The sequence below is a fragment of the Octopus sinensis genome, linkage group LG4 (assembly GCF_006345805.1).
Source record: "Octopus sinensis linkage group LG4, ASM634580v1, whole genome shotgun sequence".
Taxonomy (NCBI): Eukaryota; Metazoa; Mollusca; class Cephalopoda; order Octopoda; family Octopodidae; genus Octopus; species Octopus sinensis.
The window spans coordinates 117,713,315-117,736,806 of record NC_043000.1 but is presented as its reverse complement, the minus strand read 5'-3'; the positions used below and the strand labels follow the sequence as shown (position 1 = coordinate 117,736,806).

At 40.1% G+C, this 23,492-nt stretch overlaps 1 protein-coding gene and 1 long non-coding RNA gene across 2 annotated transcripts in view; one reads left to right on the top strand and one right to left on the bottom strand.

Moving 5' to 3' along the window:
• Window positions 1-13,180, top strand: part of LOC118763093 — a 16,201-nt gene extending 3,021 nt beyond the window's left edge. Inside the window, exons 2-3 of the long non-coding RNA XR_004998847.1 lie at window positions 175-176; window positions 13,043-13,180. This is a non-coding gene — a long non-coding RNA (uncharacterized LOC118763093). The remainder of the gene's footprint in view (window positions 1-174; window positions 177-13,042) is intronic.
• LOC115210763 lies at window positions 5,151-21,594 on the bottom strand. The gene is made up of 5 exons (XM_029779480.2): window positions 20,599-21,594; window positions 11,879-12,044; window positions 9,115-9,330; window positions 6,107-6,150; window positions 5,151-5,256 (listed from the first exon to the last, which is right to left on the bottom strand). The coding sequence occupies exons 1-5, from the start codon at window positions 21,484-21,486 to the stop codon at window positions 5,155-5,157; spliced, it is 1,416 nt and encodes a 471-aa protein (XP_029635340.2). The 5' UTR covers window positions 21,487-21,594; the 3' UTR covers window positions 5,151-5,154.
• Window positions 21,595-23,492: the final 1,898 nt, after the last annotated feature.

Sequence of the window (23,492 nt, the reverse complement as noted above, 5' to 3'; positions counted from 1 at the left end):
ATATATATATATATGTTTATATTAGATAGATAGATAGAGTGTGTGTGCGTGTGTGTGTGTGTGTGTGTGGTGTGTGTGTGTGTGTGTGTGTGTGTGTGTGTGTGTGTGTGTGTGTTTATCCCCCACAACTTCTTTTGACAACTTCGCTGGTGTGTTTACCTCCCAGTATAGTAGTGGTTCGGCGAAAGATACCGATAGAATAAGTATTAGGTTTACAAAGAATAAGTCCCGGGGCCGATTTGCTCGATATAAAGGCGGTGCCCCAGCGTGGCCGCAGTCATATGACTGAAGCAAGTGAAAGAATACAGGATGAAGAAATAACCATCGCTGATAGATTTGGGAGTTTTGTTTGCATCTCAAGTGACTTTAATCACTGGCACCTCGTCTGCGATCAGTTTGTAGGAAGGCGACAAAATGTTTCGATGCCTTGTATTTGAAGCGTCATCCAACCAAAGTACAAATATATGGGAAATTACCACCTGTATCATCTCTTGTGAAAAGTAGAAGAGTCCAGTTTGCTGTAGAGCTGAAAACGAGGTAATTTCTACTCTTCTCCTCTGGAAGCCATCTGGTCGCGATACCAGAGGGCACACACTCTCCTACCCTGATGTAATCACCAGGGATACAGGCATCCAGCAACAGGACCTCCGTAATGCTATGATGGACCGTGAGGTCTGGCGTAACATAGTAAATTCCATTGTCTCGACCACGGTCCAACAATGATGATGATGACTGTCGTGAACTCTCCCGTCGCAGATGACAGGCGAGGGCTCCACAATTTCTAACTGAACAACGAACAAGGATAGTGATACCTCCATCAAATCGACATTGCCATCGTCAGATGACGAAGTGGTAGCAGAGTTACGTGAAACGAAGTTTTACTCAAGAACACAAAACACTGCCAGCGTAGCTGGGGAACGGTAGGGGCGGTCCGGCCCGGATGGCACTTTTAAGGGGACACCACTTTTGGGTCTGCAGAAAGCAAACGGAATGGCCGCCCCGGGTGGCACTTTTAAGGGGACACCACTTTTGGGTCTGCAGAAAGCAAACGGAATGGCCGCCCCGGGTGGCACACACTCTAGCTTTTCTAGTGCAACGCACCGCATTTCCGGGAACGGAAACCACGATTTCGTGTACAAAACCTTAACCACTAGGAAATTCGCCTTCACACGCGCACGCACACACACACACACAATGTGGTAAAGGATAAGTCTACATGTGTGGAAGACTGATTTTACTTAGCTTGACATGTCTTACCAAGTGCAGCAAATCCCCACATCTCCCACTCCCTTTTCATTTCCAGTAGGTTCTTGTGTCCTGAGATCCTTCCGTCCCATGTCTTCCTGGCTCTACCTCGTCCACAAGTACCCTCCACAATTAGAGCTTGGCACTTCTTTATGCAGCTGTCCTCATCCGTATGCATCACATGACCAAACCAGCACAGGGTTCTCTCTTGCACACATTATCTGATGCCTCTTATAACCAGTTTTCATTTTAAATCATTTACACTGTCATACATGCACACTGACATTACCCATCCGGCAAAGCATGTTGGCTTCATGTGGCATGGAAAAAGCACTCAGTACATACAGTAAAGTGGTTGGCATGAAGAAGAGCATTCAGGCACAGAAACCATGTCAAAGAAGACAGAAAAACATGATGCATCCCATGAACCCATCGGATTTTGTAAAGCCGTGCAATCAATGATAGCTTGCAACATGGACCTCAAACAATGATAGTCATCATCATTGCCTATAAAGTTTTCTATATTAATCACTGAGTGCAGCCTCTACAAGAACCTCTTTACAGGTGAGTGGACTGAGCTTGCCAATGTTAAATATCCTGGTTATTCAAACCTTTATATATAGTTCAAATTTACAGAAAAACAAAAGATGAAGACAGGTGTAGGAACAACAAGCAAGTGTATTATTTTGACACACAGGAAAAAAAATGGAAAAGTCTTTTATATTTCGAGCATATGCTCTTCATCAGAAAGGAATGAGAAAATAAATAAGGAGAGAATGAAGTAAAACGTGTTGAGTTCATGGAAGGGAGGAGAGTGAATGAGACAGAGGGAGGGAGGAGAGTGAATGAGACAGAGGGAGGGAGGAGAGTGAATGAGACAGAGGGAGGGTGAAGTGTGAATGAGACAGAGGGAGGGAGGAGAGTGAATGAGACAGAGGGAGGGAGGGAGGAGAGTGAATGAGACAGAGGGAGGGAGGAGAGTGAATGAGACAGACAGGGAGGGAGGAGAGTTATTCATACAATTCAATGTTTGAACTCAGTCTCAATACAAAATATAAATAAATAAGTAAATAAAAATGCTTGATAAAAATGTTTAATAACTTTAAAAACTTGTATCAAAACAAAATTACATGACAACAAACCTTAACCCTTTCGTTACTGTATTTATCTTGAGATGCTCTGTGTTTCTTTCAATTACTTTAAATATAACAAAGAATTTAGTAAAATAACTTAGTTATCATTAAGCTAGTGTTAGGAGCATAAATTGTGACTAAGGTTTGGTGGGAGATTTTAATTCAAAACATGAAAACAAGACATTTGTACTCAGAGCAAGAGCCGGTTTCAGCCGGGTTGGTAACGAAAGGGTTAAATAATATAAAAGAGATATTTATGATCATGAGGCGTGATCAGTTTACAAAATTATATAATATCCAATACAATAATTACAACTGATCATAATAACAGAAGTGAGATTTAAAAATATTTTATAAATAATATGAATATTAGATTTAGTTGATCCATTGAAATAAACATAGAAAATATTGGTTTCAGGCTTTGGCACAAAGCCAGCAATTTTGAGGCAGGAAGCAAGTCACTTACATTGGCCCCAGTGTCCAACTGGTACTTATTTTATGGACCCTGAAAGGATGAAAGGCAAAGTCGACCTCAGTGGAATTTGAACTCAGAACATAAATGTTTCAAATTTCTGCACAAGACCAGCAATTTGAAGGAAGACCTCAGTGTCCAACTGGTACTTCTCACAACGTGAGATATTCAGCAACAATACTTTGGAGTAAAGATTGTTTAGCAACATAACATTACTGTCCTGGTTTAGGACTAATGTTGCTGTAATTTAGCCCCAGGAGACATCTGGCTATACGACACGATTTATATCCTTATATTTTCGAACAAGGGAATCTAGCATCCCCAGTCAGCTCAAAACAATATCTGTGTTTCACGATTTCTGGGTTATTTCCCTTCATCAGCACAGAATAATTGTTCAGGTACAGGTGGTGCTGCCAAATTCCCATTCGATATAGTTTTCAAAGTAACAACTAGTCACTGATTTATAAATTAGAAAATTACTATATTTAAATCTCACAACAAGAGATATTCAGCAACAGTATGTTGCTGTAATTTTATTAACCTATTTTTAAATCTCACAATGTGAAATATTCAGCAACAGTACTTTGTAGTAAAGATTACTCGCCAACATAACATGGCAGTCCTGGTTTAGGACGAATGTTGCTGTAATTTTATTGACCCTGAAAGGATGAAAGGCAAAGTTGATCTTGGCAGGATTTGAACTCAAAACGAAAAGACAGGCTAAATGCCACTAAGCATTTTGCCCAGCATGCTAACAACTCTGCTAGTTCGCTGCCTTAACCCTTTCGTTACCAAACCGCCCGAAAAAAATTCTGGTTAATGTGACCAAGCCACCCAAAACCGCCCGAATTTACCTATTCATATTTAAATGAGAATATCAGAGCAAATCTCTTTAGTACATTCGTGAAAACACGAATTATACTTCGTAAACAGTTCAACTACAGTTTTGTACAAAAATCGAAGTGTAATTTTAATTCCGTGAATTTTGGGAGATTTTTTTCCGAAATTTGTTCCTATTGTGTTTTCAAAATTTGTAATTCTAACAAAAAATGGATACGAATTTCATTATATCAAGCAGCGAGTCAGAATTTGAAGGATTTTCTACTGAAGACCTTCATAAATCTAACTCTATGACTAAAAAAAAAAATGCATGTGGTATTTGATAATGAATCTGATGTTTCATTTTCCGAAAGTGAAAACAGTGAATCCGAGAGCTCCGACAGCGATAAAGAAAATGAATTGTCACCTGAATGGAGTGAAAATTTAAAAACTGTTTCTTTCGGTGATTTTTCTGAAGAAACTGGACCAAGCCACAGACTTTCCCAGAAGAGTAAAGCCTTAGACTATTTCTTTTTACTTTTTCGAATGAGCCTATTTGAAATCATTACGGCGGAAACGAACCGTTACGCTAAACGTAAACAAAGCGAAAGAAACGATAGATTGTGGTTTCCCACAACCTTAAATGAAATTAAGACTATTTTGCCATAAATATTATTATGGGTATCAGAAAGTTACCCAGAATAACAAATTCTATCGTAAAATTTTGTTGTATACCCAATTGAATATTAGCTAATAACCCATTTTCTATAGCGATGTTTGAACAAAATTTTAATAATTTTATATTTTGTTGAATTTACCTGTATCTACCTGCAATTAGAGTCACTTTGTGACAAAAATTATAGTATAGAATTGGTTGAGAACATTTCATTAAATTATCTTCCAAAATTCACGTTAATATATTGATAAATAAAAAAGTTATAGTTGTTTAATGAAACCAGACTAAATTTATGAATACGTTAGAAATTAATTGAAACACATAAGGGGTGTATTTTGGTCAGAAATATAGTAACGAAAGGGTTAAACATAGAAAATACATAAAATGTGAATTAATCATGCATGTCATGGCCAATAAAGGAAGAGAAAATAACTCCATCATAATTTCATTCATGCTTGATGATGGAGAACAGTAGCATGTCCCATCATTTGTTTCATATGTAGATAATTACTTTCAAATTTTATAGTAGGTCTGAGAACATTCATTCTCTAGGTGAACTGATGGTGGAGAATGTGTTATAAATATCAAAATAAATATATAGGCACAAGGCATCAAAATGTGTGTTAGTCGATTAGATTGAGCTTAGTAATTGACTGGTACTTTATTAACTCTGGAAGTATGAAAGGCAAAATTGATCTCAGCAAGATTTGAGCTTAGAATATAAAGAGCTGGAATTCATAACAACAAGGCACATCATCCAGCATATTAACAATTATGCTAATTTACTATAAATATAAATAATTTAAAAATTATATTTGTTTCTCGTTTCTAGAAAATTCTGGAATTTCTTTCATTTCTCTGTGATTAACTGCATTTAGACTGTTCCGTGGTCGCAAATTGTAATTGCATTTCTGAAAAGAAACGAATTTAAGGTATAAAAGTATATAGCCAAAATAAGACAAGACAATTTTAAGACAAGGCAATTTTAAGACAAGGCAATTTTCCTCTGACTGAGCATAAGGATCACTTTGTAAGTAGAGACAAATATAGCAGATTAGAATTTAATTTACTTAAAAGAATTTACAGTACATGGAATGAAATGTAAAATTCCAACCCCAGTGCAGAATGTGAATGACTTATGGCAGAACTTTTAAATCATTTAATAGCAAGTAAATAAATGAGAGGTAAACCCAACCCCTTTAAACACTCAACAACCCAAATATCAATCACTAGAACTGATAAAAGAGCATCCTTCAAAGAAATAAATATGTAGTACAACAGTAGATTTATGTAGTGAAGGCAAGTGGCTTATCGGTTACGGTGTTGCCCTTATGATCACAAGATTGTGGTTTTGATTCCCAGACTGCATTATGTTTGTGAGCAAAACACTTTATTTCATACTTTTCTGCAATCTAATGTGTGGTGTACAGGACTATGGTGTGTCACACATCAGATGTCTGACATACCCTGATCTTGTACAGGCAATGTTAAGGGAGGGAACTAATGTAGGGCATAAAACATTTGACCAAGTGTAATGAATCATCTGAACAGGTTGTTCAGCAAGATGTTGCAGAATCAACATTTGTTGTTTACAATAGAAGAGTTCACCAGAGTCCACCAGATTTATGTAGTACTAAATAGCCCTGGTTAAGCTGCATAGTCTAGGGCAGCGTTTCTAAACCAGGGTTCCGCGAGAAAGAGAGAGATATGCTAATTTCATGATTGCCTCCACTCTAACTAAAGAACAAACATGAGACATACCTGACGTGGTGAAATATCTGAGAAATGTCTCTGTAAAGGTGGGCCTGAAAAGAAAATTAAAAGAACCGAATTTACAAAAATTATAACAAAATTAAATCTAAAAGAAATCATCATCATCATTTTAATGTCCACATTTCCATACTTGCATGGGCTGGATGGAGTTTAATGAGGTAGATTTTTTGCCATCATATGCCCTTCTTGTCACCAACCCTCACCTGTTTACAAGCAAGGTAATACTTTCCCCAAAGCCAGACATCTTTTTGAAGAATACCACAAATGAATGACATTCATTCACAACAGTCATGCAATTTCAAGACCATATACACATGTATGTATATATACATACATGTATCACTGGCTCAAAGTGCCATGCACTGAGACTGAACCCCAAACCAAGAGGCTGCGAAGCAAATTCCTTTACCACACAGCCATGCCTATGTCTATAAAGTCTACAAATATAAAACAACTTCTCATGTGACTTTAAACAATACATACTGGAAAGGAAAGAAGCTGGTTTATATTCACATTCTCCTTTGTCATCTATTTCATTACATGTGTGAAGGAGCATGGCTTAGTGGTTAGGGTATTTCGTTCACAATCGTAAAGTCATGAGTTCGATTCCCAGTGGTGCTTTGACACTTTATTTTCACGTTGCTCCAGTCCACTGAGCTGGCAAAAAACGTCTTGAAACTGTAATTCAAAGGGTTGGATTTGTTGACAAGGTGGCTGAGTTCCTTTCAAGCATTGGGCCTTATGGAGGCAAAGTGGTTGAGCTCCTGGGCCTCATGGAGGTAAAGTGACTAGTTCTTTTCAAGTGCTGGGCCTCACAGACACGAAGTAGCCGAGTTCCTTTCAAGTGCTGGACCTCACAGAGGCAAGGTGGCCAAGTTCCTTTCGAGTGCTGGGCCTCACAGAGGCAAGGTGGCCAAGTTCCTTTCGAATGGGCCTCACGGAGGTGAGGCGGCTGAGTTCCTTTCAAGTATTGGAGGCAAAGTGGCTGAGCTCCTTTCAAGTGTTGGGCCTCACGGAGGCAATGCCCAAGACCTTTGGCATTATGTCATGCTTGAGAAGACTCATTAAGCTGAGCAAAATCACAGTCGTGGCAGATACTGGTGTCACACAAATGGCACACGTGCCGATGGTATGTAAAAATACCCATTACACTCTTGTGTTCTTCCTATGTGTGAGGTGTGGAAAAGTGTTTATGTCAGTTGTAGTCAATTAATTGTAATGTATGTTTATCTCCCTCTAACTCTCTCTCACCCTCTTTCTCTCTCACACACACAGATGCACACTCTTTCTCTCTCTCTCACACAAATACACTCGCTCTTTCTCTCTCTCACACACACACACACAAATACACAGTTTCTCTCTCTCTCTGTCTCTCACACACACACACACTCTCTCTCTGTACTTGTATATTTGTGTGTGTGTGGTGTGTGTGTGTGTGTGCATGTGGGTGCGCTTGCATGGGTGTGCACGTTTGCTTTCAATGCCAAAAAGCATCACTACCAAGACAGGTCCGATGTCCAGTCGGCCAACTCAAAACGCCAGCTACGAAAAAGCTGCACCTTATTCCAAAGCTTTGAAATTTGTTGCAACCAGCAACTGTTTAAAGCTGAAAGATAAGTTGGCTTTGAAAAAGATGCCTGCTCTTTGGGATGCAATTTTGACAATACATGTGTAAGAGGTGGTGGTAAGAAGCCTTCTTGATCAAAAGCTGATGGGTAACATTTCATAGGTTAGTAAAGCACTCTTACCAAATGACCAGATTGGGGAGGTGAGACTGCTTGTAGACTATGCACAATGAGTTCAATGTCCAGTCTATTAATTCTAAAAGGCTTAAAAGAGAATAAAATTGAGATGTGAATAAACCACTGTACTCTACAATCTGTTTTAGCCAGCCTTGTATAATAGCTGACTAGGAAGCACTGTCGCAGGAATGACATTATGACTATCTTCTCCACTTCTGTGGATAATTGTTTTACAGAACAGCATCCAGCCGTAGAAACCAGGCCAAAATCAGTCTGGATTCTGGTGCAGCTCTTCGGTTTACCAGTTTCAGTCAAACTGTCAAACTCTTGCCAGCATGGAAAGTGGACATGAAATGATGACAATAATATGATGAAGGATAAATGTGTGTGTGTGAGACATGTGTCAGCAATAAATTGATAAGATCAGCTATAGGAAATTTTGCCGTAAACGCTTTTGCCGTAAGCATTTGTGGTGTCACATGTACATTTTGCAGTGACACGTAAGAGGCACCCATGATGATAACACATAAAAGGCACCTGTGCTGGTGACACATAAAAGGCACCGACTACATTCTTGGAGTGATGGTGTTAGGACGGACATCCAGCTGTAGGGACCAAGCCAAAATCAGACTGGATTTTGGTACAGCTCTCCAGCTTGGAACCCATGCAAGCATGGGAAATGGATGCTAGATGATGATGATGATGGTTTTTGCCATAGGAAAAGTCAACCATAATAAAATTTGTTTTAAATTACTCCAACACATTTTTTTAAATATTTGACATTGAGTAAAGATTGCCTACTTAATGCTTTAATAAAATCTTTTATCATGGCACGTGAACAAAACATTCGAGCGAGGTCGTTGCCAGTGCCACTGGACTGACTCCTGTGCAAATGGCACTTAAAAAACACCCTTTGAGTGTGGCCATTGCCAGTACCGCCAGTGGCACGTAAAAGCACCCACTACACTCTCAGAGTGGTTGGCGTTAGGAAGGGCATCCAGCTGTAGAAACTCTGCCAGATCAGACTGGAGCGTGGAGCAGCCGGCTGGTTCACCAGTCCTCAGTCAAATCGTCCAACCCATGCTAGCATGGAAAGTGGACGTTAAATGATGATGATGATGATGATGATGATGATGATGATGATGATTCTCTTTTTATATTTCAAAAAGTGCTGGTATTATACAGTAAATTTGTCTTATGGTGGATTTTCCTACACGGCAAATTTTCTAGATACAGACAAGATCATGAACTTACAAGGTCTAACAGGACAGGCATGGAAAGATTGACTACGCTGGAGATTGCTATAATGAAGTTCATCCTCTTTTAATTCATTCAGTTCATCAAGGAGTGATGCCAAACTCGAGCGACTAGATGTACTTTGTGACAGTGAACTGGGAACATATGTGGTATCACTGTTTACTGATGTAGTACTGTGGGAACTTTCTTCACCATCACTCTCATAACCAGATCCTGAAAAACAAATTTGATAAAGGGTACACAGAGTTAGAACTAATTTATCATTAAAATCAATATTATTATTATGATCCTCTCAGGGTCAAACGATAAGTAACAACCAACCAGTGAGTGCCTATATCAGATAAAAAGCGCCATTCGAGTCTGGTTGTTGCCAGTGCTATGACGATCCCCAACTAATTCTGCTCGTGATCAGAGATACTCATTTCATCAGCCACTAAGAGACATGCTCAACTGGTTACGGTCAAGCAACTGACAAGTAAATCTGAGGTATTGAACAGAATATTTGCTATAGTCCATCATTTACAACAAAACATTTACATGATATCACTGCCAATCTGTTAAGACTAAAAGCCATGTGAACCAAAGTCGACTCTGGCAGAATTTGAACTTAGAATGTGCAGACAGATGAAATGCCAGTAAGCATTTTGCGTCGTCGTCATCATCGTCGTTTAACGTCCGCTTTCCATGCTAGCATGGGTTGGACGATTTGACTGAGGGCTGGTGAACCAGATGGCTGCACCAAGCTTCAATCTTGATCTGGCAGAGTTTCTACACCTGGATGACCTTCCTAACACCAACCACTCCGAGAGTGTAGTGGGTGCTTTTTACGCGCCACCGGCACAGTGCCAGTGAGGCGGTACTGGCAATGACCTCGCTCGAATCTTTTTTACGTATGCCACCGGCACAGGTGCCAGTAAGGCAATGCTGGTAACGATCATGCTCCAATTGTGTCTTTTACGTGCCACCGGCACTCTGGCAACGATCACACTCGGATGGTGCTCTTACCCTACTAGCACGGGGCTCGAGTGCCACTAACAATTTTGCCAGCTCATGGCCTTAACAACAACAATAATAATAATAATAATAATAACGACCATGCTCTGGTGCAATACCAGGCAGTGGTTCTCATGGCTTCTGGTCTTAATAGATTGCAAGTGTTATCATGTAAATGATGGGCTGTAGCAAATATTCTGTTCAAGACCACAGATTTGCTTGTCAGTTGTTTGACCATAACCACTTGAGCATGTCTCTTAGTGGCTGACAATGTGTACATCTCTGATCATGAGCAGAATTAGTGGGGGAGCCTCATAGCCATGTTTTGAGAAGGTTCTTTGGAGTTTTTGATAATTCACCCTTGGAAACATAGGTGTTTTGTTCATCATTCTTAAACAACCCTTATTCACAGACATTTTGAGTTGTATGGGCTACTCAACCTGAAGAAAATTCTAACTGGGACCCCACTTACAAAGTCATGTGCTGTTTTATCTTGATATGAGGTCACCATGTTGGACTCATATGGCTGTGATGCATGCACATAGTGTACCCTTATCAAACAAGCAACAATGATGGGTATATTGAGCTTCATACATTTGTACCCCAGCATCACTTTGATGGAATGTGCCACTCTCTCACTTATTCACTGAACAACAGCAGCAGCTGTCCAAGAATTTGGACCTGGAGATCTCCATTTCCAACAACTTCGAGGGCCACCTCCTTGTGGTGTCGGGCGTCAACGAAGAGCCCTCGACTACAACAAAATGACCAAAGTTTTTTTTTCCAAGGTCTGGGGTCTCCCGCTGCTAAGCCCTAGACCATCACCTAATCACCCTTACTCGTCTTGTTGCTTAACAACAACAACAACAACAGCAGCAGCAGTGGAAGTGCAATGGCCCAATGGTTAGGGCAGCGGACTCACGGTCGGAGGATCGCGGTTTCAATTCACAGACCGTCAACGAAGAGCCCTCGACTACAACAAAATGACCAAAGTTTTTTTTTCCAAGGTTTGGGGTCTCCCGCTGCTAAGCCCTAGACCATCACCTAATCACCCTTACTCGTCTTGTTGCTTAACAACAACAACAACAACAACAGCAGCAGCAGTGGAAGTGCAATGGCCTAATGGTTAAGGCAGTGGACTCACGGTCGGAGGATCGCAGTTTCGATTCACAGACCAGGCGTTGTGTGTGTTTATTGAGTGAAAACACCTAAAGCTCCACGAGGCTCCGGCAGGGGGTGGTGGCGACCCATGTTGTACTCTTTCACTCCAACTTACTCTCACCCTTTCTTCCTGTTTCTTGTCCCCGACTTCCTATGCAACCGCTGAGCCTGGATGCGCATTCATCCATCCGTTGATGCTCTCGGTGTCGGGGGTTGACCCGCTTTCTCTTCTGTGGGTCTTACGAATAGCAAAGGACCACGTTTCGGACTTCTCCCACTGGGACAAAGACCACTTCGCTTACCAAACAAACAAACAAGCAGCAACAGCCATCCAAGAATTTGGACCTGGAGATCTCCATTTCCAGCGACTTTGAGGGCCACCTCCCAGTGGTGTAAGGTGTCAAAGAAGAGCCCTCGACTACAACAAGACGACCAAAGTTTTATTTTTTCCAAGGTCTGGTGTCTCCCCCACCCCAAGCCCTAGACCATCACCTAATCACCCTTACCCATCTTGTTGCTTAACAACAACAACAACAGCAGCAATAATTTTTTTTTTTTCCAATTTTTATCCACCCTCATTTGATGACACAATACATATGATACTTACTCTTCGAATACTTTTTTAAAGTTGCGAGTTCAGATTTGATTTCATTTAAAATATTATAATTCTCTTGGTTCACATCCGTGTAACTCCAAACCGAATGTATGAAAATGCACAAACCAACAAGGCAGTAGATTTTGCGATAGGTCCATTGCAACTCATAGATTTCATTCTAAAGGAAACAGAAGCAAAAAAGAAATGAAGAACAAGACTGAAAGATTCTGGAGATAACAGAATCGACAAAGTTATTCATGTACTTGCAATAGTTAGGTTTAATTCTTTCATAAAACACAAGAATCTTTACTCTTACTCTTTACTCTCTCTCTTTTACTTGTTTCAGTCATTTGACTGTGGCTATGCTGGAGCACCACCTTTAGTCGAGCAAATCAACCCCAGGACACATAAACACACACACACATACATGCATACATATATATATATATATACATATATATGACGGGCTTCTTTCAGTTTCCGTCTACCAAATCCACTCACAAGGCTTTGGTCGGCCCAAGGTGCCATGCAGTGGGACTGAACCCAAGCTACTTACCACACAGCCACTCCATCATCTTCATCATTATTTTTATCTTTAACCCTTTTGTAACCAACCTGGCTGAAGCCAGCTCTGGTTCTGTAGTACAAATATTCTTGTTTTCATAAGTTTTGAATTAAAACTTTCCACCAAACCTTCGTCACAATTTATGTTCCTAACACTAGCTTAATGATAACTAAGTTATTTTACTAAATTCATTGTTATATTTAAAATTAATTGAAAGAAACACAGAGCATCTCAAAATAAATACAGTAATGAAAAGGTTAATGTCCACTTTTTCACACTTGTATGGGCCAGGTAAAATTTGTTGAGGTAGGTTTTCTACAGCTGGATGACCTACCTGTCACCAACCCTTGCATTTTTCGAAGCCAGGCAATATTTTCCTCACGATCAGACATTGGTAATGAATGACAAAGCTTGTGTGAGAGTGCCTTTTGTTTATTACTTTTATGCAGTGTCATGCATATGTATGTTTGCGGTTGTGTGGTAAAATGTTTGTTTTCCAACCACATGGATCTGGGTTCAGTCTCACTGTGTGGATCCCTGGGAAAGTGTCTTCCATTATAGCTCTGTGCCAATCAAAGCTTTGTGGGAAGAAAGAAACCAGGTGTTTGAAGACAGCACCGCATGACTGACATCCGTGCTAGTGGAACACTTAGAGCACCATCCAAGCATGATCATTGCCAGGGTCGCTGACTGGCCCTTGTGCTGGTGGCATGTAAAAAGCACCATTCGAGCATGATCGTTACCAGCATCACCTTGTGTGATAAAATCTTTTATGAGATACTATATATATTGGAAGGACTAGCATCCGTGCTAGTGGAGCACTAAGAGCACCATCCAAGAGTGATCGTTGCCAGAGCAACAAACTGGCTTCCATGCTGGTGGCACATAAAAAGCACCATTCGAGTGTGATCGTTACCAGCATTGCCTTACTGGCACTTGTGCCAATGATACGTGAGAAACAACATTTGAGCGATGTCGTTGCCAGCACCGCTGGACTGGCTCCTGTGCAGGTGACATGTAAAAACACCATTTCAGTGTGGCTGTTGCCAGTACCGCTTGACTGGCCCTCGTGCCGGTGGCATGTAAATGCACCCACCACACTCTCAGAGTGGTTGGTGTTAGGAAGGGCACCCAACTATAGAAACACTGCCAGATCAGACCGTAGCCTGGCACAACCATCTGGCTCACCAGTCCCCAGTCAAACTGTCCAACCCATGCCAGCATGGAAAGCCAGTCATGCAGTGCTGTCATCAAATCTGATTTCGATTTCAATGTCAGTGGATTTGGTGGATGGAAAGTGAAAGAATCCCATCATAAATATATGAACTAGTGGTTAAGGTGTTGCCATCACTATCATGAGATTGTGGTTTCAATTCCCAGACCAGGTAGTGTGTTGTGTTCTTGAGTTAAACGATGATGATGATGATGATGATGATTGCTTTGGTCGGCCTGAGGTTGTAGCAGAAGACACTTGCCCAAGTGCCAAGCAGTGGGACTGAATCCGGAACCATGTGGTTGGTAAGCAAGCTACTTACCCCACAGCCACTCCATCATCTTCATCATTATTGTTATGTTTAACCCTTTCATTACCAACCTTGCTGAAGCCAGCTCTGGTTCTGAGTACAAATGGCTTGTTTTCATAAGTTTCATAAGTGGGACTGAACCTGAAATCTTGCTGTTGAGAAACAAACTTCTTAACCACACAGCCATGCCTGCACCCCAGCGGGCAGTAACCTAATAATACGAAATAAAATTATGGTCAGTTAAGCAGTTTGCTTATCTTGAAACATTAACCCGTTAAGTGTGAGGGGAGCCATGTGTATGATGGTGTCTTGCTTGACACACCATAACAGGATGTATAAAAAAAACGTTCATTGTAATGTTTACAAACAAACCTAGGAAATTTAGGACACAGGGATCACTCAGTGCAGAACAAGAAAAACATGCACCTTAGAAGCCAATAGGAAAATCTTAAGTGAAATATATAATTTAGTAGATGCATCGTCTATTGCACACACAAACACACAGGCTTTCGCCTGCAATAGAAGCTACATCTGTAAGCACTGGCGAACACACAGACACACAAATATTAGTTTATCTTGCCTACATTAACGCAGATATATATATATATATATATATATATATATACATATATATATGTGAGTGTGTCCATGCATTCTGTTATGCGATTCTTGTTGCCATGCACACGACAGCCATTTTGATACGATCATGTATCATGTACGTGTACTCAGTTTTGAATTTTAAGCCTATTCTGATAATTGGCAGGCTTAGGGGTCAAAATCCTAAGAATTTAGTCAAGGTCATATGCTGTGCAAATTTTTAGCCAATCATTACTCAACATCTTTGTGCTGTGTAAATGACCTAAAAAAACAATAAAAATGAGAATTCTTCAGAGGAAATAAGTCAGAGCCTGATATTGCAAAGATGTAATTCCAGTTCTGATTTACCTATATTTATCTTTTACTCTCTTTTACATATTTCAGTCATTTGACTGTGGCCATGCTGGAGCATCACCTTTTAGTCAAGCAAATCGATCCCAGGGTTAATTCTTTGTAAGCCTAGTACTTATTCTATCGGTCTCTTTTGCCGAACCACTAAATTACGGGGACATAAACACACCAGCATCGGTTGTCAAGCGATGTTGGGGGGTTTACACACACATACATATATACATATACATATATGCGACAGGCTTCTTTCAGTTTCCGTCTACCAAACCCACTCACAAGACTTGGGTCGGCCTGAGGCTATAGTAGAAGACACTTGCCCAAGATGACACACAGTGGGACTGAACTTGGAACCATGTGGTGGTGGTGGGGGGGGGCGATTAAATAAGTACCAGTTACGCACTGGGGTCAATGTAATCGACTATCCCACTTCTCCAAAAATTTAAGGCATTGTGCCTAGAGTAGAAACAATTATTATTATTATTATTATTATTATTATTATTATTATTATTATTACTATTATTAAGATGGTGAGCTGGCAGAATTGTTAGCACACCGGGTGAAATGCTTAGCAGTATTTCGTCTGCCTCTATGTTCGACTTTGCCCTTCATCCTTTCAGGGTCAATAAATTAAGTACCAGTAAAACACTGGGGTCGATGTAATCGACTACTCCCCCCACCTCCCAAATAAAAAAAATTTCAGGCCTTGTGCTTTTAGTAGAAGGATTATTATTTGACATCTGTTTTCCATGCTGGACACTTGGACAGGAGTTGGCAAGGCCAAGAGCTGCACCAGGGTCCACTGTCTGTTTTAGCATGGCTTCTACTGCTGCTGGACATCATCATGATCATCATCATCATATAATATCCGTTTTCCATGCTGGCATGGGTTGAATGGTTCGACTGGGGACTGGTAAGCCAGGAGGTCGCACCAGGCTCCAATCTGATCTGGCAGTGTTTCTACAACTGGATGCCATTCCTAATGCCAACCACTCTGAGAGCATAGTAAGTGCTTTTTACGTGCCACTGGCATGGGAGCCAGTCAGGTGGCACTGGCATCGACCACGTTTGGATGGTACTTTTTACGTGCTTCCAGCACAGGAGCCAGTCGGGGCAGGAAGGCTGGCATCAACCATGTTCGGATGATGCTTTTTACATGCCACCAGCACAGGGAGCCAGTCAGGCGAGCTGGCAGAATTGTTAACACACTGGGTAACATTTTTAGTGGTATTTCGTCTGCTGCCATGTTCTGAGTTCAAATTCCACTGATGTCGACTTTGCCTTTCATCTTTTGGGGTTAATTAAATAAGTACCAGTTACACACTGGGGTCGATATAATCGAGTTAATCCGTTTGTCTGTCCTTGTTTGTCCCTTCTGTGTTTAGCCCCTTGTGGGTAGTAAAGAAATAGGTATTCCGTCTGCTGCTATGTTCTGAGTTCAAATTTCACCGAGGTCAACTTTGCCTTTTGTCCTTTCGGGTTCGACGTCCTTTGTAATGCTAACCACTTCACAGAGTGTACTGGTTGCTTCTTATGTGGCACCTGCACCAGTGCTTCTTATGTGGCACCAGCAGGAAAATTAACAGATGTACTTGGTGCTTCCCGGTTAACATATCAAGATGTCATGCGGCAATCCCCTGATTGTGACCAGAGATGCATTAATGGTCAGGAATGATAGTTTAAACTCAAGCAGCAAAGCAACTGACTTCAGAGATGTTATAAACATGAAACAATTATGCCTAGCAAAATTTTCCCGACCTGATTGTGGTATGCAGGACATAGGATGGATGATGGGGAGGCAGTGGTACCATCATTATTTGATGTCCAAGTTATGAAGGCATGTAGCTTAGCGGTTGGGGTACTCAAAATCACAATTATAAGGCTGTGAGTTCAATTTCTGGCAGTGCCTTGTGGCCTTGAGCAAAATACTTTATTTCATGTTGCTCTAGTCCACTCAGCTTGCAAATGTAAGTGGTACCTGTAATTCAAAAGGGACCAGCTTTGTCACTTTCTGTGTCATGCTGAAACTTCCTAAAAACTACTTTAAGAGTACTCATGTCTGTGGAGATCTCAACCACTTGTGCATGAATTTCATGAGCAGGGACCCTTGTCGTCATAACCACTGAAGTGTCAGGTTTTTAACATTCATGATTCATGCAGCCATGTGCTGGATGCTCATATCTTTTTATAATGAGTTTTGGGCCATTATAAAGTCTTGGAGGATCTAGCTTATAGTTTGACAGAAATTCAGCGGTTACTCCTTCTTCCACATCTGGCAACAATTTACAACCTCTTTTGTTGGCGTGTGCATACATCTATATGCATGTGCAAGTCAACAGGATATAGTTTGAAAGAGATTTATATGCTTATCTAGTATTGAGATAACATATAGTGACTCCAGCATTGGCCCATATAAACGTATAAGTAAACACACACATAAATAAATATATACACATAAATAAATACACATACACACACACAGAGGAAGTAAGTTGTGATAAAAAGCTAAGTTACCAACTATTTCTAACATATCAATTTTCTACATAGACGTCACCTTCAATGGCTCACACATACAGAAGAAAGGTGTAATTTGAAAGATTTGGCTGCTATTTCTACCATGTGAAAAACTACTAGAACCCACCCAGTAATGCCATTAGGGCCAATATTTGCAATGAGCACAAAATAATCCCACCTCATCATCATCATCATTTAACATCTGTTTTCCATGCTGGCATGGGTTGGATGGTTTGACTGAGGGTTGGCGAGCCAGAAGGCTGCACCAAGCTCCAATCTGATCTGGCAAAGTTTCTACAGCTCGATGCCCTTCCTAACACCAACCACTCCGAGATCGTACTTGGTGCTTTTACATGCTACCAGCACGAGGGCCGGTCAGGCAGTACTGGCATCAACCACACTCAAATGGTGCTTTTTATGTGCCAACTGCACAGGAGCCAGTCCAGCAGCACTGGCAACAATCAAGCTCAAATGGTGTTTTTTATATGCCACCAGCACAGGAGCCAGTCAGGCAACGCTGGCAATGATCACACTTGAATGGTGCTTTTTACGTGCCACCGGCACAGGAGCCAGTCAGCAGACCTGGCAACAATCATGCTCAAATGGTGCTTTTAACGTTCCACTGGCACAGGTGCCAATCAGGCAGTACTGTCAATGGCTACACGACAACGATTTCACTAGCCTCAAAAGGTCTTCACAAGCGTAGTTTATTGTCCAATGATTGAAGGGTACTCTTAAATGGGCAGGTTATGCAGCACTGGCATAGGCCACAGTTATGGTCTCACTTGGCTTACCAGGTCTTCTCAAGCACAAAGGTCTCGGTCACTTGTCATTGCCTGCAACAGTCCTTCAGTGTTTCTAAGCCCTGCAAAAGAACTTGGAAGGTTGGACCTCCAACCAGGCCTTTTGCAATGCCCTTAAAGTCAGGATGGTTCAGCTCTCCACCCATTAAAAGCCACCGTGAAACTGCCAGTCTATCGCGTGTGGTGGGTGGATCTTCAAGTTGCTGCATGCATTCTTAGTAGCTTAGAGTAGGCTCGAATTAGAGATTATTCTCTGTGGCTAATGGTGTGAGTCGTGATTGGAAGAAGAAGACCACAGCTAGGGCAATCCCTGAAAACAAGTTGGTCTACTGGTCCTGTCAAACCACTAGATGGGAGAGCTTCACTCACCTGCTTGCAATATATTGGACAAAGGTTGTGTTATTAACCAGCTGGAGGTTAAAAATTAGTAGTAACGTTGTTCCATATGTGACAACCACGTTGAGGTGGTAACAACCGTTACGTTTCAATTGAGTTACTATTTGCATCTCTTGTAGAGATTGTAGAACTAATTACTTTGCTTGTTGCAAGATCATCAGCTGAATATCACTTCATCACCATCCTCATCATAATTGTTTAACGTCTGCTTTCCATGCTGGCATGGGTTGGACGGTTTGACTGTGAACTGGCAAGCCAGGAGGCTGTGGTTTAAGTTCATTAAAGAATTTGGTGTGTGAGTCAGACTTAGGAAGCATTAACAAGTTGGAATTTCTCAGTTTTGACTGGGATTTTTCAGTTTTTTTTCACGGTGCTCTTGGAAATGCTCTGGTCTATCGTTTTAGCAAAAAAAAAAAAATTGCGAATTTTGTGGGCACTATGTATGATTTTTGGGGACACTTCGGACTTAAAAACCATAGGAGCCTTTTCGGTAAGGAAAAAAAAATATTTCAGATGAAAAGGTGTGTGATTAAAGGGAGATTTGGCTGTTGTTTCTAGCATATCCCATGACCACCTTCCTCGTTTCTTTATCATTCTGACAAGTATTAATGTTTTGTAATATTTTCTCCCCTTTAATAGCATGAACTCATTTATGCTATTAAAAAAAAAACTTTTTTGTAAATTTATAATTTTTATCAAGGCGCAACCACATGGTTCTGGGTTCAGTCCCACTGCATGGCATCTTGGGGGCAAGTGTCTTCTACTATAGCCTCGGGCCAATCAAAGCCTTGTGAGTGGAAACTGAAAGAAGCCCATCATATATATGCATATATGTGTGTGTGTGTGTATGTTTGTGTGTCTGTGTTTGTTCCCCTAGCATTGCTTGACAACTGATGCTGGTGTGTTTATGTCCCCGTAACTTAGCGGTTCGGCAAAAGAGACTGATAGAATAAGTACTCGGTTTACAAAGAATAAGTCCTGGGGTCGATTTGCTAGACTAAAGGCGGTGCTCCAGCATAACCGCAGTCAAATGACTGAAATAAGTAAAAGAGAGAGTAATGAGTAACCTTAAACCATATTGGTCATGGGTATGCTAGAAACAACAGCCAAATCTACCTTAAACCATATCTTTTCATCTAAATATATTTACTTTTTCTATTTTTTTTTTTTACTGAAGATGGGGCGGGGGTGGAAATAAAAATGGTCCCTCATTTTGCGCAAATTTTTTTGTCCTGAGCATTTCCAGAGGTACAGTGAAAAAATGAATTCGAAAAATCCCCGTCAAAACGAGGATGTATAATTCTTATGTTTAATATCTTGAATATACTCTATATATTGTATAAAATCGTGGGAAGCGAACTCATAATTTACCTATGGAATGAAATACCGTGTAAATGTTTGCTTTAGACAATTTTTCGTCGTTCCATATCATTCGATGTGGTTAGCCAGAACCTGGACTATACTAAACTACTTGTAGGTACTACTTAAGAAGCGTGGTCCCGGTGCGCGCACTCGCGCATCCGCGCTAGCTAGTCGATCCTTACTCTGTATTTTTGTTTTATTTTACTTTGTTTAAAAAAAATTATTTACTTTGTGTTTTTGTTTTATCTACTTTGTTTTAAAAAATGATTTACTTCGTGGAAAAAAAATTATTTTATTTTGTGTTTTATTAACTTTGCTAGGTAGTCGTTGTAGGATCGACTACCTAGCACGGATGAGCGAGTACGCGAGTGCGTGCACCGGGACCACTCTTCTTAAGTAGTACCGTACTTGTAAGGTACCTACCCGGATTTAAAATCCCTATTCCTTTATTTTAGATAGATGGATAGATAGCTAGAGAGAGAGACAGACAGACAGACAGACGCAGGGAGAGAGACAGACAGACCAATAGATATGTAGTGAGAAAGAGGAGACGAAGTAGATCTGAATACGAAAGTGAAACGGATTAAGAAGTTTATATTATTTTCAAATATATTTTTAACTTACGAAATTGATTTCATTTATGATGCCTTCGGAGTTGGGTAAATTTTTGTAATAAATCATAAGCTTTTCTGAGGCAAAATTAAAAATTATTACGACAAACAAGGATAACCGAGCTTTGGCAGTTCTTGGTGTGGAGGTTGATAAATAACAGAGTAAAAACACGAACAAGTAGAAAACGACAGAATAAATATCGGATATTACTTCAATAAATACATTGTTGAGTTTGGCCACCCGTGAGAAGATATCTTTAGTGGAAATGGTCTGTTCAAGCGTTATACGTTGGAATTCCAGAAGTGTCTCTGCTATGTTGGAAGAAGTGGAAAATATGGTCCCATTTAAATTGATTGTCTGGTCCAATATTTCTTTTTGATTGATTACGGTTTCGATCTGTTTCTTTACCATATCGTTCTGGAGTTTAAACGATTGCTCTAACTGGGAAGCGATATCTTCAGACGTATCGGATAATTTTCGGATCGTCCTTTCCGTGTGTTGGTTCCAATATTTAATTTCCAGAAAATAACAAATGTTTTGAGTATGAATGAAAAAAGTGGCCAGGCTCGCCCGATCCCCTTCGGTCATGTTCTGCGTGCATACATCGATGGGATGGTCAGGTGGACACGGGTAATACATGCGTTTTTGCCCTTCGAGGAAACAATTCAGGTATAAAAGTGATAGACGTGTCTGGATCTTATCGGTAACTTTCTTACAACCGGTAATAATCGAATTAATGGTGTTAGTCCAACACCGACCATAATCAGGGAGGGCACTTCGTTGATTGAGAAGATTATAATGCTGCTCGCCTTCTTTAAAACGGTATATATCGACATTATCAAAGATAGTAGAACAGCGGACCAATATAAGGCAGTTGAATATTAAATATAGATTAAACATGATGATTCTTAAAGCTAATTAACAATAAATTAAGATATAAACACTAAAATACAACAAAACAAAGCCCGATCCATTGTTACGTGTCGGAGACGAAAAACGTAAACATGCTACGATACGAATCCCTCTTCCGGTTTGTGAATTTAATTAAAGATCGATATAATTAAAAGTACTTGAATTTGTAACATTAATTTATTGTCTTTGCAATTTATAATTTAAATTTATTATATCAGATATATTTGCTTGATGCCAAACATTAAGAAACACGTTAAAAAAGCGAGGAAATTGTACGAAAATCCATGCTTCCCATATTTTCTGTATCGAGATGAGAAAAGCATGTCAAGACATGTTCTGGTCTGAATTTTGATCTTTCTGGATTCGGCAAATTTCGGAATTGCTGCCATATATAAAACGGAATTTCTTTGGTTTTTTTATCCCTTTCGTTAATTCTAAAGGATCCATTTTATAATTTATAATAGCTGGTATTTCAAAACACGGCAATCCTTCGGTTTCAGAAAAGTGAAACTAATTTGTTCGGCAAGTTCCGTAAAACATTTTTATTTCTTTAGTTTCTTTTTCAGCTTGCGCACACACAGACCACTACATACATAGGATCATACATACATACATACATACATACATACATACATACATACATACATACATACATACATACATACATATACACACACACACACACATGTATATATATACATATTTACGGTACTATTTAAGAAGGGTGGTCCCGGTGTGCGTACTCGCGCATCCCCACTAGCTAGTCGTGACTAGTCGATCCTATAACGACTACCTAGCAAAGTAAATAAAACAAAATAAATCAATTTTTTACACAAAGTAAATAAAACACAAAAACACAAAGGACCGACTAGTCATGACTAGCTAGCGTGGATGCGCATGTACGCGAGTGCGCGCACCGGGACCACTCTTCTTAAATAGTACCCATATTTATACACATACATGCCCATAAACACATATATACACATAAACACATAGAGACACAAAATACATAAACATAAGCGATTCGTGAAAACATAACACGTCGATTTGTGTATGTGTATCTACATGTGTGTGTATGTTACTGAGTGTGTTCGAGTGTGTGTCACACTACAAGTAGTTCTTGCAAATGAAAGGACACTGTGTGTGCGTGCATGTGTGGTTTGTGTGTGCGTGCGCGTGTGGTGTGTATGTCTGTGCGCGCGTGCGTGTGTGTGTGTGTGTGTCCACGACCGTGTTTCTCATTTACTACAAAAATTAAACTCTCTTTTTACTCTTTTACTTGTTTCAGTCATGTGACTGTGGCCATGCTGGAGCACCGCCTTTAGTCGAACAAATCGACCCAGGACTTATTCTTTGTAAGCATAGTACTTATTCTATCGGTTATTTTTGCCGAACCTCTAAGTTACGTGGACATAAACACACCAACATCGGTTGTCAAGCAATGCTAGGGGGACAAACACATGCACACACACACATACATATATATATATATATATATATATATATATATATATATATGTATATACGACGGGCTTCTTTCAGTTTCTGTCTACCATATCCACTCACAAGGATTTGGTCGGCCTGAGGCTATAGTAGAAGATATTTGCCCAAGGTACCATGCAGTGGAACTGAACCCGGAAGCATGTGGTTCGTAAGCAAGCTACTTACCACACAGCCACTCAGAAATAAAAATTTTATACAGTATTTGCCGAACAAACAGTTTCACATTTTGCAACCATCTCTGAAGGATTACCCAAAACACTTAGGGGTACACTTTCAAATTTTCTTTTTATTTTTTCTTTCCTTTTTGTTTTTTGTTTTTGTTTTTTTTTTTTGTAAATTCATGTTTTTCAAATGTTTACCCCCACCTCCACCGGATCTGTTCAATTTAGCTCACAGATTTTCAATCAGATATTGTATTTTTCGGGAGGATTTTTTTTTTTTTTTTGCCAAATAAACAAACGCACTATAATGTACGTTATTTACTCGTTTAT